The sequence below is a fragment of the Physeter macrocephalus genome, chromosome 2 (assembly GCF_002837175.3).
Source record: "Physeter macrocephalus isolate SW-GA chromosome 2, ASM283717v5, whole genome shotgun sequence".
NCBI lineage: Eukaryota > Metazoa > Chordata > Mammalia > Artiodactyla > Physeteridae > Physeter > Physeter macrocephalus.
This window is the reverse complement of record NC_041215.1, coordinates 131,924,251-131,935,739: the sequence shown is the minus strand read 5'-3', so window position 1 is coordinate 131,935,739 and position 11,489 is coordinate 131,924,251. Positions and strand designations below refer to the sequence as shown.

The 11,489-nt window shown below is 59.0% G+C and overlaps 2 protein-coding genes across 6 annotated transcripts in view; both read right to left on the bottom strand.

The window, feature by feature from the left end:
• Positions 1 to 895: 895 nt before the first annotated feature.
• ALPI (alkaline phosphatase, intestinal) overlaps positions 896 to 11,489 on the bottom strand; it is a 22,539-nt gene continuing 11,945 nt past the window's right edge. The window contains exons 2-12 of one of the 3 annotated variants that reach the window (XM_028482701.2): positions 8,477 to 8,692; positions 4,566 to 4,686; positions 4,338 to 4,453; positions 3,970 to 4,144; positions 3,719 to 3,891; positions 3,336 to 3,470; positions 3,172 to 3,244; positions 2,938 to 3,072; positions 2,663 to 2,854; positions 2,323 to 2,439; positions 1,798 to 2,219 (exon numbers count right to left, since the gene is read on the bottom strand). In XM_028482701.2, the coding sequence (XP_028338502.2) occupies positions 1,930 to 2,219; positions 2,323 to 2,439; positions 2,663 to 2,854; positions 2,938 to 3,072; positions 3,172 to 3,244; positions 3,336 to 3,470; positions 3,719 to 3,891; positions 3,970 to 4,144; positions 4,338 to 4,453; positions 4,566 to 4,686; positions 8,477 to 8,692 (1,743 nt within the window). In that variant the 3' untranslated portion in view covers positions 1,798 to 1,929. Of the gene's footprint in view, positions 2,440 to 2,662; positions 2,855 to 2,937; positions 3,245 to 3,335; positions 3,471 to 3,718; positions 3,892 to 3,969; positions 4,145 to 4,337; positions 4,454 to 4,565; positions 4,687 to 4,761; positions 6,104 to 8,476; positions 8,693 to 11,489 lie in introns of those variants that run through there. The other 2 variants (XM_024124653.3, XM_055090543.1) reach the window with 2 other exon arrangements.
• DIS3L2 (DIS3 like 3'-5' exoribonuclease 2) overlaps positions 8,587 to 11,489 on the bottom strand; it is a 398,793-nt gene continuing 395,890 nt past the window's right edge. For 2 of the 3 annotated variants that reach the window (XR_008619302.1, XR_003677896.2), the window contains exon 22: positions 8,806 to 10,262. The gene's annotated coding sequence lies outside the window, so the exon portion shown is untranslated. Of the gene's footprint in view, positions 8,693 to 8,805; positions 10,263 to 11,489 lie in introns of those variants that run through there. The other variant, XR_008619304.1, reaches the window with a different exon arrangement.

Here is an 11,489-nt window from a genome sequence, read left to right as displayed (position 1 = left end):
GGAGCCTGTGCTCCGCAACGGAAGAGGCCACGACAGCGAGAGGCCCGCGTACCGCAAAAAAAAACAAACAAACAAACTTGGAAACAGAAACTGTTTGTAATTTAGGTTTAATTTACATACCATAAAATTCACCCTTTTAAAGTGTACAATACAGTGGTTTTTTCGAATACCCAAAGTTGTGCAACCATAATCACTAATTCCAGAATGATCTGTTTTTAAACCTGTAGTTTGAAAAGGTAGCGTCTCCTTGGGTTTTGAACCCATCTATGAAACATAAACAACCTTCTTCCATTCATCTCCATAGCTCTGTGACAGCCACTAAAACCCAGAGTTGAAGTAAACTGCCCTGAGAGCCTGGCCTTCAAACTGATGTTTTACAGTGTTAGATCAAAATGTTAGTAAATAGAGGAGCACACACTGTCATATTAACATTTCTAGCGAGAGCAAAATGCTTTCTTGCAACTTTGTAAACGTACAAAGAAATTGGTAATTTTATAAAATTTATCAGAAAATATGGCCGTCTTCGCCTTTATAAAATTCTTTGAAATGTTCCCTTTGGGGTGGGTTAGCTCCTCAGTCAGTGTAGTTCTACTGGAGCGGGTGCTCAGGAATGTTTTCAGGCCGAGGTCAGAAGTGTTAGGAGCCTGCACTTCCTCTCTGGTTTCCCAGCTCCCACCTCGGCCTCACACCCCGCAACGACAACAAAAGCAGCAGAAGAGACTCTTCTCCCCTCAGGAGCCAGCAGGATATTTTCTAAGAGCCGGGTCCCGTTAAGCCCCCGCCCAAAGCCTTCCAATCACATCCCACACTCTGGGTAAAGTTCCAGCTCCTCCCCCTCTGCACCCCGCCCCCATCCCTCCGGTTCCCTCAGCGTCTACCTTCTTTGCCTGCCCCGCTCCCTCCACCTCTGATCCTGCTGCTGGCCTCACGGCGCTGCCGCTGCCGCCTGAGGCCCTGCACCGCTGTCCTTCTGCATCGCTGCAGCCCTCACCTCCTCTGGTCCTGGCCCAGCTGTCAGCTCCTCAGGCAGCCCCTCCCTGACTCCTGATGTGAATCGCCCCGCACCCCTCACACAGACACACGCTCTGCCCCCACTTGCTAAGGAGTTTTCTGCCTAGAACATATCACTCCTGGCATCACACTGTATAACAGTTTATTTGACAGCTGCCTCGTCCCTCCCGGAACCCACAGCTCCCCCGCTGCTCCTTGGCTCTCCCAGCCTGGAATGGGCACTGGGTGGGGGGGGGGGGGAGGGGTGCCACCATCACGGTAGCTGAGTGACGTGGGACAAGCCTCCTTCCTGGGTCGCCGTCTCCTCTCTAATGGTACCGCTGGGTTCCCAGGAGCGGCAGCTGAGGACTTTGTGTCGAGGGCCCCCTGGCTGTCCTGGTGCCAGCGGCCTCCTTGGCCAGCAAGGTGCCTCCAGGGTGGGTTCCAGGACAGGAAGCCACGCCTCCGCAGGGGCCCCTAAGTCCTCGGGTCTCCAGGAGAGGCGAGGCGTGGGTTCTAGGCGGGCCTAGGGACAGCTCTGGGGGAGTGCCTGCCTGGGCCGCAGGCAGGGCTATGGGTGCCCAGGGGAGACTGCGTGGTCCGAGCCCTCGCCTTTCCTGGGGTCCCGGGCTGCACCGCACGGAATCTTAGGCCCCCGAGGTTGGGGGCAGGGAGGAGGACTATGGGTGCCACAGGAAAATCAGGGCCTCAGCCTCCAGCGTGGTCCGGGCCCATGAAGGGCGGGGGCTGAGCCTCCTTATCGCTGCGCGGTGAAGGTCTGGCGCAGGGCCGGGTGGGGGACGCGGGGCTGGGGGACGCGGGGGTGGTGGCCAGGATGGGACGCCGTGGTGGGGACGCCGAGGTGGCAGCTCGGGTGGGGCCTGGGCCGGGGCTCTCGGCGCTGCAGCAGGAGCCCCCGAGGCCCGGGGCGGGTGTGCGTCAGTGCGGCCCGGGCGGCAGCAGCAGCAGCGCCCCGACCAGCAGCGCCAGCGAGGGCGGGCAGGCGGCCTGGTGCGCGGCGCCGGCGGGGCCGCCGGGAGGCTGCAGGTGGCAGTCGGTGTAGGGCTCCACGCAGGCGGCGAAGGCCATGACGTGCGCCACGAAGGTCTGCTCCTGCACGCCGCGCACCAGGTGCGCCTGCGGGCCGCGCGCGAACACCGCCACGTCCTCGCCGCCGTGGGTCTCGCTCTCCAGGGGCACGGCCGCCTGCTGCCGGTACGCGGGGCCCGCTGACCGGAGGACGAGGGTTCAGGGCGGGCGGGGAGGCGGCCTCCCGCTCCCGCGAGTTCCCGGCCGGGGTCCCGCCCCCAACGCTGCCCCCTCTGCACTCACTGCTTTCGCTGCCGTCGACGTCGGGCCTTGAGGCCCCGCCAAGCGCGTACCCCGGGCCATTGCCGTAGAGGATGGAGGTGTAGGACTTGCTGTCATTGGCCTTGCCAAAACCCAGCCCTGCAGGCAGGAGGGGACCCGGTGACCACACCGACCCCAGCCTTCCGTGCGCCTCCTGGGTGCTGAGCCCGGCCACTTCCTGCCTGTTCACTGGCTTACTCCTCACCAGAGCCGTGCAGGGCAGTTGCTGTTACCACCCCACCCGGCAGATGAGGAAACTGGCTCGGAGCCATTTCTGCCACGTAACTTCGGAAAAAGCGCCTGCGCCTCCCCTGGGCTTTACCGAAAATGGAGCTTCCACGCAGAGTGTAGCCGCCAAAAGAGAAGACGTGGGAGTGGTCGGCGGTGACAAGGATCAGCGTGTCTGCTTCACTAGTGAGCTGGCCGGCCTTGGCAATGGCATTGTCGAACACGACTGCCTCGGTCAGCGCCCGGTAAGCTACGCCTTCATGGTGACCGTGGTCGATGCGGCCTCCTGCAAGAAGGTCCCATTTAAGACGCCCGATCCGCCCCGACTGCCCCCTTCCTTCCTCTGCTCATCAAGGGGCTGCCACTCACCCTCCACAAAGAGGTAGAAGCCACGGGGATTCCTGCTCAGCACACGCAGGGCTGCCTCTGTCATCTCCTGCAGGGATGGGTCCCTGCTGTTGTCTCGCTGGGCCTCATACTTCATGTCTGCTGGCTCAAAGAGGCCTGCGGGAAAGGGACCAGTAGGGACTGGCAAGTCAGGGAGCAAGGAGGGCCAATGGCACCCATCCCGGGGGAGGACAGTGGGGTGGGCGGGGTCGTTACCCATGAGGTGTGTCACACCGGGGTCCTTGGATGCCTGAATGAGCGCCGTGCGGTTCCACACGTACTGGGTACCCTGGAAGGGGTAGGACCAGGCCTCAGCCCACAGCCCGACACCCTGCAGCCCCTGCCCTGCTGTACCCCCTGCACCCACGAGCCCCCATCACCTGGTGCTTGGCCTGCCACTCCTGCACCAGGTTCCGCTTGTCCTTCCGGATTCCGTTCTGACGGGCATCACCTGGGTATTCAGGGTCTGGGGTCCCCTCAGGAAACATGTACTTTCGGCCTCCACCCAGGATCACCTGGGGCCAGGGATTAGGGCAGGTGGGTTCGGGGCCTGGCTGGCCCTTTGCTCCCTCCTCAGACAGCCCCTAGCGTCCCAGCCAGGTCCGTGGGAATGGCTTGTCCCTCCCTGTAACTTCTACACTGCGCCCCACGCCCCAAACCCACGGAGACCCTGCCAGGCCCCGGGGCCGTGGGTGGCCTGGGATTGTGGCGGGTGGTGGACCCACCCCCCGCCCAGCCCCGCCCCTTGCCCCTCACGTCTCACGTCAATGTCCATGTTGTAGATGAGCTGCGTGGCGATGTCCTGGCAGCCCTCCTTCTTCGCCTGGGCAGGCATGTCCGTGTCCGAGTACCAGTTACGGTTCACCGTGTGTGCGTAGGTGCCAGCTGGCGAGGCATGCTGCACCCTCGTAGTGGTCACCACTCCCACTGACTTCCCTGGGGGTGGCAGAGGTCAGGATGGGCCACTGAGGTCTCTCAGCCTGTCCCTACCGGCGAAGCTGGCCCCAAGCCTACCTGCTTTCTTGGCCCGGTTCATCACAGATGTGACCTCATTGCCACGTATGGTGCTGCAGTTGTTGTAGCGGGCAGCCGCACTTACACCAATGGTCTTCATATTGGCCTTGACCCCGCACAGGTAGGCGGTGGCCGTGCCTGCGCTGTCTGGCACCTGTCTGTCCACGTTGTACGTCTGGGGGCAGAGATGCTTTCAGCTCTGCTCATGGGTGTACACCCAGATCCTGACTCAGGCCCTGGGGCCCATGCTCACTGCACCCGGGCCCAACCTCAGCCCCCGCCCTCCTGGGACCTTCCCTCCTGCCATGCTCCCTAGCCCCACACCCACCCCTCTGGTGCAGAGCACCCTGAGGCCACGCAGCCCTTACCTTGGACAGAGCCAGGTACGGGAATTGGTCCATGGCCAGGGGCGTCTCAGGTCCCAGTTTGCCACCCAGCTGCCCCTTTAGGATCCGAGTGGCTGTCACCGTGGGCACCCCCATCCCTGTAGGTACACCCCGTGTCAGGCCCGAGTCCCCAGGGCCACCCTGTGTCTGCCGGCAGCCTAGGGTTCCAGGGCTGCAGGGCGACGGGATGGACAGGCCTGGCACACTCACCATCCCCCAGGAAGAGAATGAGATTCTTAGCAGCCGTCTGAATGGGTTGCAGCTTCTTAGCAACATCCAGGGCCTGGGCTGCCTGGCGGTTCCAGAAGGCTGGGTCTTCCTCTTCCACTGGCTAAGGGGAGAGTGGACTCAGGTCAGTCTTGGGGAGCCCCCTGTGTTGGGGGGCGGCTGGGCGGCGCCTCATTACCTGAGGTGAAGCCAAGGAGAGCCGTAGCTGCAGGCCTAGCAGCAGCACCCAGGCCCCCTGCATGCCTGTGCGATGGCGAGGGCCGCAAGCCTGGGACACCAGGGTATCAGCTGCAGCACAAGCTGCCTGGGCTTTAATCAGGGCAGGACTTTGTCCCGGCTGTAAAAGGCTCTGTGTCCCTCCCAGTGCCCGAGGTGGCCACACCCTGCCCCTGCTCCTGACCTATGACTTTAAGCCATGTGGCCAGAGGGCAGTGGAGGGGTGTGGCTGCGTGTCCGGGGTCCTGAGGGAGGCAGGTCCTTCCCTCACAGGAGGGTCCCCAGCTGGCTCTTCAGGGTGGGGTGGAGATTAGGGGGCCGAGGCCCTTAGCCTGAGGAACATCTGCAAGGTCCTGATGGGGGCCACTCCCATCTCTCTGCTCACCAAGTCCTGTGGGAGAACCATCTCTCCTTCATTCACCTCATGTGTTCAGTAGTTTCTGAAAGTCAGCAGGGCCTGCTTTGGCCCTGGGTGCTGAGGGAGATGCGGTTGGAAGCACACAGCCAAGGCCAGGGGCCGGGGTTGGCCTTCCTGATGCCCTGAGGCACAGAGACACGTGGGTGGCGTGGGCTGGCTGCCCTGCCACCCACTCAGCTTCTCACCAGTCTTGGCCTGGGCAGGGGGGGCGGGCACGGGGGGGCGGGGGTTGGCGGGAGAGGAGGGCCCCTGGAGCCTGGGCCTAAGGTTCTCCTGCTGTGGAAAAGGGTGGGGCTGGGTGACAACAGAGTGGAGTCCTTGTGTGTGTCTCTAATTACTGAGGGCTGGGCTGGGCCCACGTTAGTGCGTGTGTGTGTGTGTGTGTGTGTGTGTGTGTGTGTGTGTGTAAGGTGCCTGTAAAGGGCTGGCAGGGGTGGGACTAGTGCCCTGTACCTGAAGTTGACCTCTGCTCCCTTGGACAGGTATGGAAGCCAGGGGTGAGTCTGTTCTCCCCACAGGCAAGGCACACTCACAGGCGTAGCTTCTGATAAGGAGCTAAGAGGTTTCAGTTGCCCCAGGTTGGGCTCAAAACATTCCTCCAATCCAGCAATCCCACTTCTGGGTGTGTATCCCAAAGAACTGCAAGCAGGATCTAGAAGAGGTGTCTGTCACCCACGTTTGTAGCAGCGGTATTCACCGTCGCCGAGAGGTGCAAGCGACTCAAGCGTCCACCAGCAGATGAATGGATGAAGAAAGCATGATATAGCTACACGATGGAATATTATTCAGCCTTCAAAAGGAAGGAAAGTCTGACACCCGCTACAACATGGATGAACCTCGAGGACATGATGCACAGTGAGACAAGCCAGCCCCCGAAAGACAAACACCGTGTGATTCTACTTCACCAGGTTTCTCAAGTTGTCAAATGCATAGAAATAGAAAGTTGGATGGCGGCAGCCAGGAGCCGGGAGGAGGGGGACTGCGGACTTGTGTAATGGATACAGACTTTCGGGCTGCAAGGTGACAAAGTTCTGGAGACCTGTGGCCAACAATGTGAACAGATTAACACTACTGACCTGGACACTTAGAAGTGGTCAAGATGGGAACTTCTGTGTCGTGTCTTTTACCACAATTAAGAAATTGTTTTCAAAGAAAACAACGTGTACCTCCCAGCCCCACCCACTCCAGTGGACGCGGCAGCCCCTCCCCACGCGGCCACCTCGCCCCCTGAGTCAAAGTGCCCGGCCCCCAGCATCCCCCTGCTCGGCCCCACTCCCCAGTGCGCCCTCCCCTCAGGCAGAGTTTCTGGGCTCCTCCTCCTTTTTTTTTTTTTTTTTTTTACATTTATTTATTTGATTTACTTATTTTTGGCTGCGTTGGGTCTTCGTTGCTGCGCGAGGGCTTTGTCTAGTTGCGGCGAGCCGGGGCTACTCTTCGTTGCGGTGCGCGGGCTTCTCATTGCAGAGCACAGGCTCTAGGCGAGCAGGCTTCAGTAGTTGTGGCTCGCGGGCTCTAGAGCGCAGGCTCGGTAGTTGTGGCGCACGGGCTCAGTTGCTCCGCGGCACGTGGGATCTTCCCGGACCAGGGCTCGAACCCGTGTCCCCTGCGTCGGCAGGCGGATTCTTAACCACTGCGCCACCAGGGAAGTCCTCTCCTCCTCCCTTGACCTGCTCTTCCACCCGCTCACCACGCTGACCCAGGTGAAACTCTAGCTCTCAGAGGACATACCAGGTTAGGGGGCATCCTTCCCGGCCTCTGCGAGTTGCCTCCATAGCTGCCTCTGTCACCTGCGTAGTCTTGTGCTTGGAAAATTCTTGGCTCCAGGTCAGGAGAGACTAACTCCTGGACAGGCCCTTAATTAATGAATCGGTTCCTTTGACCAGGCCATAGGTTAAAGTTTTGTTACTCCAAGATTAATCTTTAGCCCAGTGAATTCCCAGTCCCCTTTTTTAATTTGAATTTTGGACAGAACTGTAGATTCACTTGTGGTTGTAAGAAATAATAGAGATCCCTTGTATGCTTTGTCCAATCTTCTCCAGTGTTAAAATTCACAGGTTTTCACATTTCTCTTCAGATTCCCCCATTTTTTTACATGTGCACATTTGTGATTCTGTAGCTTCTGTACCACCTCATCACGTGCGTGGGTTCATGTAAAGACCAGCACGGTCAAGGTGCTGAGCAGCTCCGACCCCAGCTGCTCCTTTAGAGCCACCCCACCCTCCGTCCCTAATCCCTGTCCCGTATTTCTAAAATCTTGTCATTTCACGTAAGTTACATGAGTGGACTCACACAGTCTTTGGGACTGGCCTTTTCCACTCAGCCTAATTCCCCGGAGGGTCACCCGAGCAAGGATCAGCTGTTGACTCCTCTGTGCCGTAGAGCAGCGTCCGGGCTGAGTGGACCCCGCGGCGTGTTTAACCATTCTCACGTGCAAGGACCTCTAGGCTGATTCCAGGTTTGGCTGTTATGGATAAAGCTGCCACGAATCTCCACGGCCAGGTTTCTGCGTGAACATTTCCTTTCATGCCATTTCTCTGGGATGTGTGCCCAGGGGTGCAAATGCTGGGTCACAGTGCTGTTGCATGTCTAGCGTTTTGGTTTTTTGTTTGAGAAAGCACATTCCCCTGCAGCCCCCCAACCAAAAGGATCTGCCTAACTGTTCTGCAGAGTGATTGCACCACTTTGCATTCCCACCAGCAACGTATGAGGGATCCAGTTTCTCTGCCTTCACACCATCATTGGGTGTTGTCACTGTTCTTCATTTTAGCCACGCTAATGGGCGTGGAGTATAAAGTTTCCTTTCATGCTTTTCTTACGATGCGATTAAGTGATCATCAGCTATGACCCCTCCTGGTTTCTTGTGCATTTTGTCCTGGGCCTGGACAGGACCGGAGACCAAATACAAACCCCGTGTCTCTTGCAGTAAACAAAGGATGTTGGTCCATGTTCCCACCGGGGCACCCTGCCTCCCTCCTCTGGGCCTGCGTCACCTGTGATGAGATGCTCTTACACACTGTCCCCTGGGGCCCAGGGATGACAAGGCAGCAGGCAGCAGAGCTTTCTGCTCTGGAGTAAGAGATGACACCTCCAGTCCTGCACCCTGGGGTTACGGATACCTCGGGCCAGGGGATGGCCAGCTGCACGGAGCCTGCTCTCTGGGGGATGTTTGTCCTGGTCTCTCTGTTCTCTGCGAAGGAAGGCCTTGTCCTGCGGGGCCCCATCTAGAGCCCCAGAGCCCTCCACCGTTGTCCCCACTTACCAGCCTCGGCTCTCTGGGCTGTGTCCCAGCCCCCAGCATGGTGCCCTCTGCAGACACTGCCGGCAGCGGGCGGTGGGGGGATGGGACGCTGAGCCCACGGCGGCACCAGCCGAGCCGTGGGGGATGCCTTCTGCCTGCCTCCTGCCCTCCCAGTCTCACGATGTCCCCTGGAGATGTAGTGACAGTCCTTCCACTCAGGGGAGAGCAGGGCAGCAGCTGGGAACAGAAAGGCTGTTGATCAACAATAAGCCACACCTCCCTCCCCAGCACTTTGGGGAAATGGAGGCCTCCCTCTCTAGGGGCACGTGCTCCCTGGGCCCTCGTCCCCAGCTCTCATTTCCACCTCCCACCAGTCCTGTAGAGATGGTATGAACGACCCCACTCGTGCTGGGATGCGGGAAGCCAACACACGTTTTATTCTGCCCTCTTTTCCTTGGGGGCCACATGGAATCAGGGAGGTGTCAACTGGGCATCTGGCAGGGAGGGAGGAGGGCACGTGGTGAGCCCTGGGGCTGGGGAACGTCATCTCAGCCTAGTGCAGCCAGAGCGGCAGCGCCTGGTTGGCCTGGGACTCCTGATGAGGTCCTCCCCTCTGGACAGGCCTGCCCGTGCGGTTCCGAGCCCCGGAGAGGAGGGCGGGCCACCCCTCCCGCCTCCCAGCCTGCCTGAGGCCAGGGCCGTCAGGACAGCTGGTCACAGGGAGGCCAGCATTGCTCACATAGCAATTAGGTGCATCACAGCCCCGGAGCATTGATGGCTCAGAAAGGAGCGCTCAGCTGAGAGCAGTAAGGTCACGGCCCCAGGGTCACAGGCTCCTTTGGAGTCCTGTGGAAGTCAGCGCCCAGAGTTCTCAGAGGTCACATGGAAGGTGAAGGCACCGGCATTGGGGGAGGGGAAGCGCCTTTCTTTGTGGCTATGGTTTGTGTGCTTTAGAACCTGGCTCTGCACTTCCCGAGGGGCAGATGGGAGTGACTGGAGAACAGCCTCGGGAAGGGCCAGTCCTGGGGGGCTGTGGAAGGAACCAGAGACAGCACGAACCCCAGGGCACCCAAGGGTCACACGGGGGAAATGTCTGCAGAGCTGTGTTCTGGACTCAGCAGAGCTGGAGGGCGCACATCGGGGTTCATCCGGGGACCCCAGGGACCATGCCCGCCCTCGTGCTGGGAATCTCTCCACCTGCAGAAGGGTCAGCGCCAGCTTTGGCATCTGGGGTTGGAGGGAGGTGGCAAAGCTGAAAGGAGGCCCCAGAGGCAACTGTGAGTAGAGAGAACCCATGATACCGGCCTTGGAAACAGGTCAGGAGGCGGGGCTGAGGTCTCAGAGGCTCTGATGGGGCTCTCTGAGAGAGGCTGGCCAGAGAGGGTCTCAGAGACAAAAATCAGAAGCTCGGCGGCTGCTTGCTCTTCAACGGAGACAACTTGACTCAGTTTAAAGTCTCTTGAGCAGCGACCGCATGTAAAGCATCCTGGAGGCCCAGATGAGCCCCCACAGACCCAACCAGTACAGGGCCTCCTGTCTAGGAGGGCGTGGGATGCCTCAACCCATCCAACCCCTGGACACTGTCCCGGGGAAGAATTGAGGTCTCCTGGGCTGGTCAGTAGGAAGATTGTGGACCTTACGGGCGGGGGCCCAGGGGCCTCCCCTGACCAGAGTGTCTGGCGCCCTTGGGAGAGGAGCAGGAAGTCAAGCTGGTAAGTGGGTTCCCGTGGGATCTGGGCGGAAGAGAAGTCTGGATGTAAGTCCCAAGACGAGGTCGCAGGATTGGTGCTGGGCTGTGCTTCAGGGGCTAGAAGAGGGTGTAAAGAGAGGAGGGGGTGCTGGGCTGAGGAGGTCGGCCTCCAAGATGCTGCTGGAGGGGGTGGCACTGGAGGAGGGGGAGCTGGGGCAGAGGCAGGTCGGGAGTCACTGGCTGAGAAGGGTGGCAGAGGCACTTTGGGACACTGAGTGGCACCGTACCTTGGCCCCCAGTATCCGCCCTCTCCTTGGCCCCTGCCCTCCTTGCTGGCTCCCTCCGTACAGTGCCCCTCAGCAAGCCCCTCCCCCAGTCCCTCTTCTGCAGCTGTCACTGCTCTGTCAGCCACCCTCCCATCTGCCTCTGCCTCAGCTGCCTTTCCACCCCCTACTGGACAGGTTGCTCATACAGGGAGACACTGGAAAGGCGTTCAAGTGATGCAGCATAAACCACATGGTGGTATCACAGACCCCAGGCTGGTAAAGACCAAAAAGCCCAACCCTGCGAGCCTTGGAGAAGAAGAGGAGGAAAAGGAGCTGAGTCCACTGCAGACACAAGCCTTCTCCAGTGACATTAGGACATGCCTGTCCCATGATGGAAGTAGTTCTACTCTGGGTAAATGTCCTGGAGAATCCGTGGCACATGTGCCCCAGGAGGTGTGTGCCAGCACATTTAAAGCAGCACCATTTAATAAGCAGCCAAAAGTTGGAGATGGCATCAGCAGGAAAAAGGAAAAAATTACAGCATTGTAATACATGGAGTCCTAGGCGGCGATGGAAATGATGAGACTTTGTCGCGTGCAACCGATTCACCGCTTCTCACCAACAGTGTTGAGTGAAAGATGCAAATCACGAAAGAAGGCATCCAGTAGAGCACATCTCAATTCCATCAACTCTCATACCCTAAACCTCAGCCTCCGTTAGGACTCCTTTAACAAGTCTCCGTTTTGCAAGGAGCCCCAGAAACCTTCCTTTTTATCCCTGCCACCCTGCTATTTTATCCATTCTCATAAAAAAGGCTTTGGGGTCCCCAGTGAGGGGCCGAGCCAGGGGACCCCTTTTGTCAATCTTGGACTTGATTAATTGGCCTAACTGTTGCCCCGAGTGATTGCTGGTCAGGTATCTCAAGTGCAAGTTTTTTCTTCTAGCCTTTAAAATTTTTCTACTTGGGGTAAATAATGTGGACTTGTTTGGGAGATGAAAGTTTATATAAAAGTGGTGTATCTGAGGGCTTCCCTGGCGGCGCAGTGGTTGAGAGTCCGCCTGCCGATGCAGGGGACGT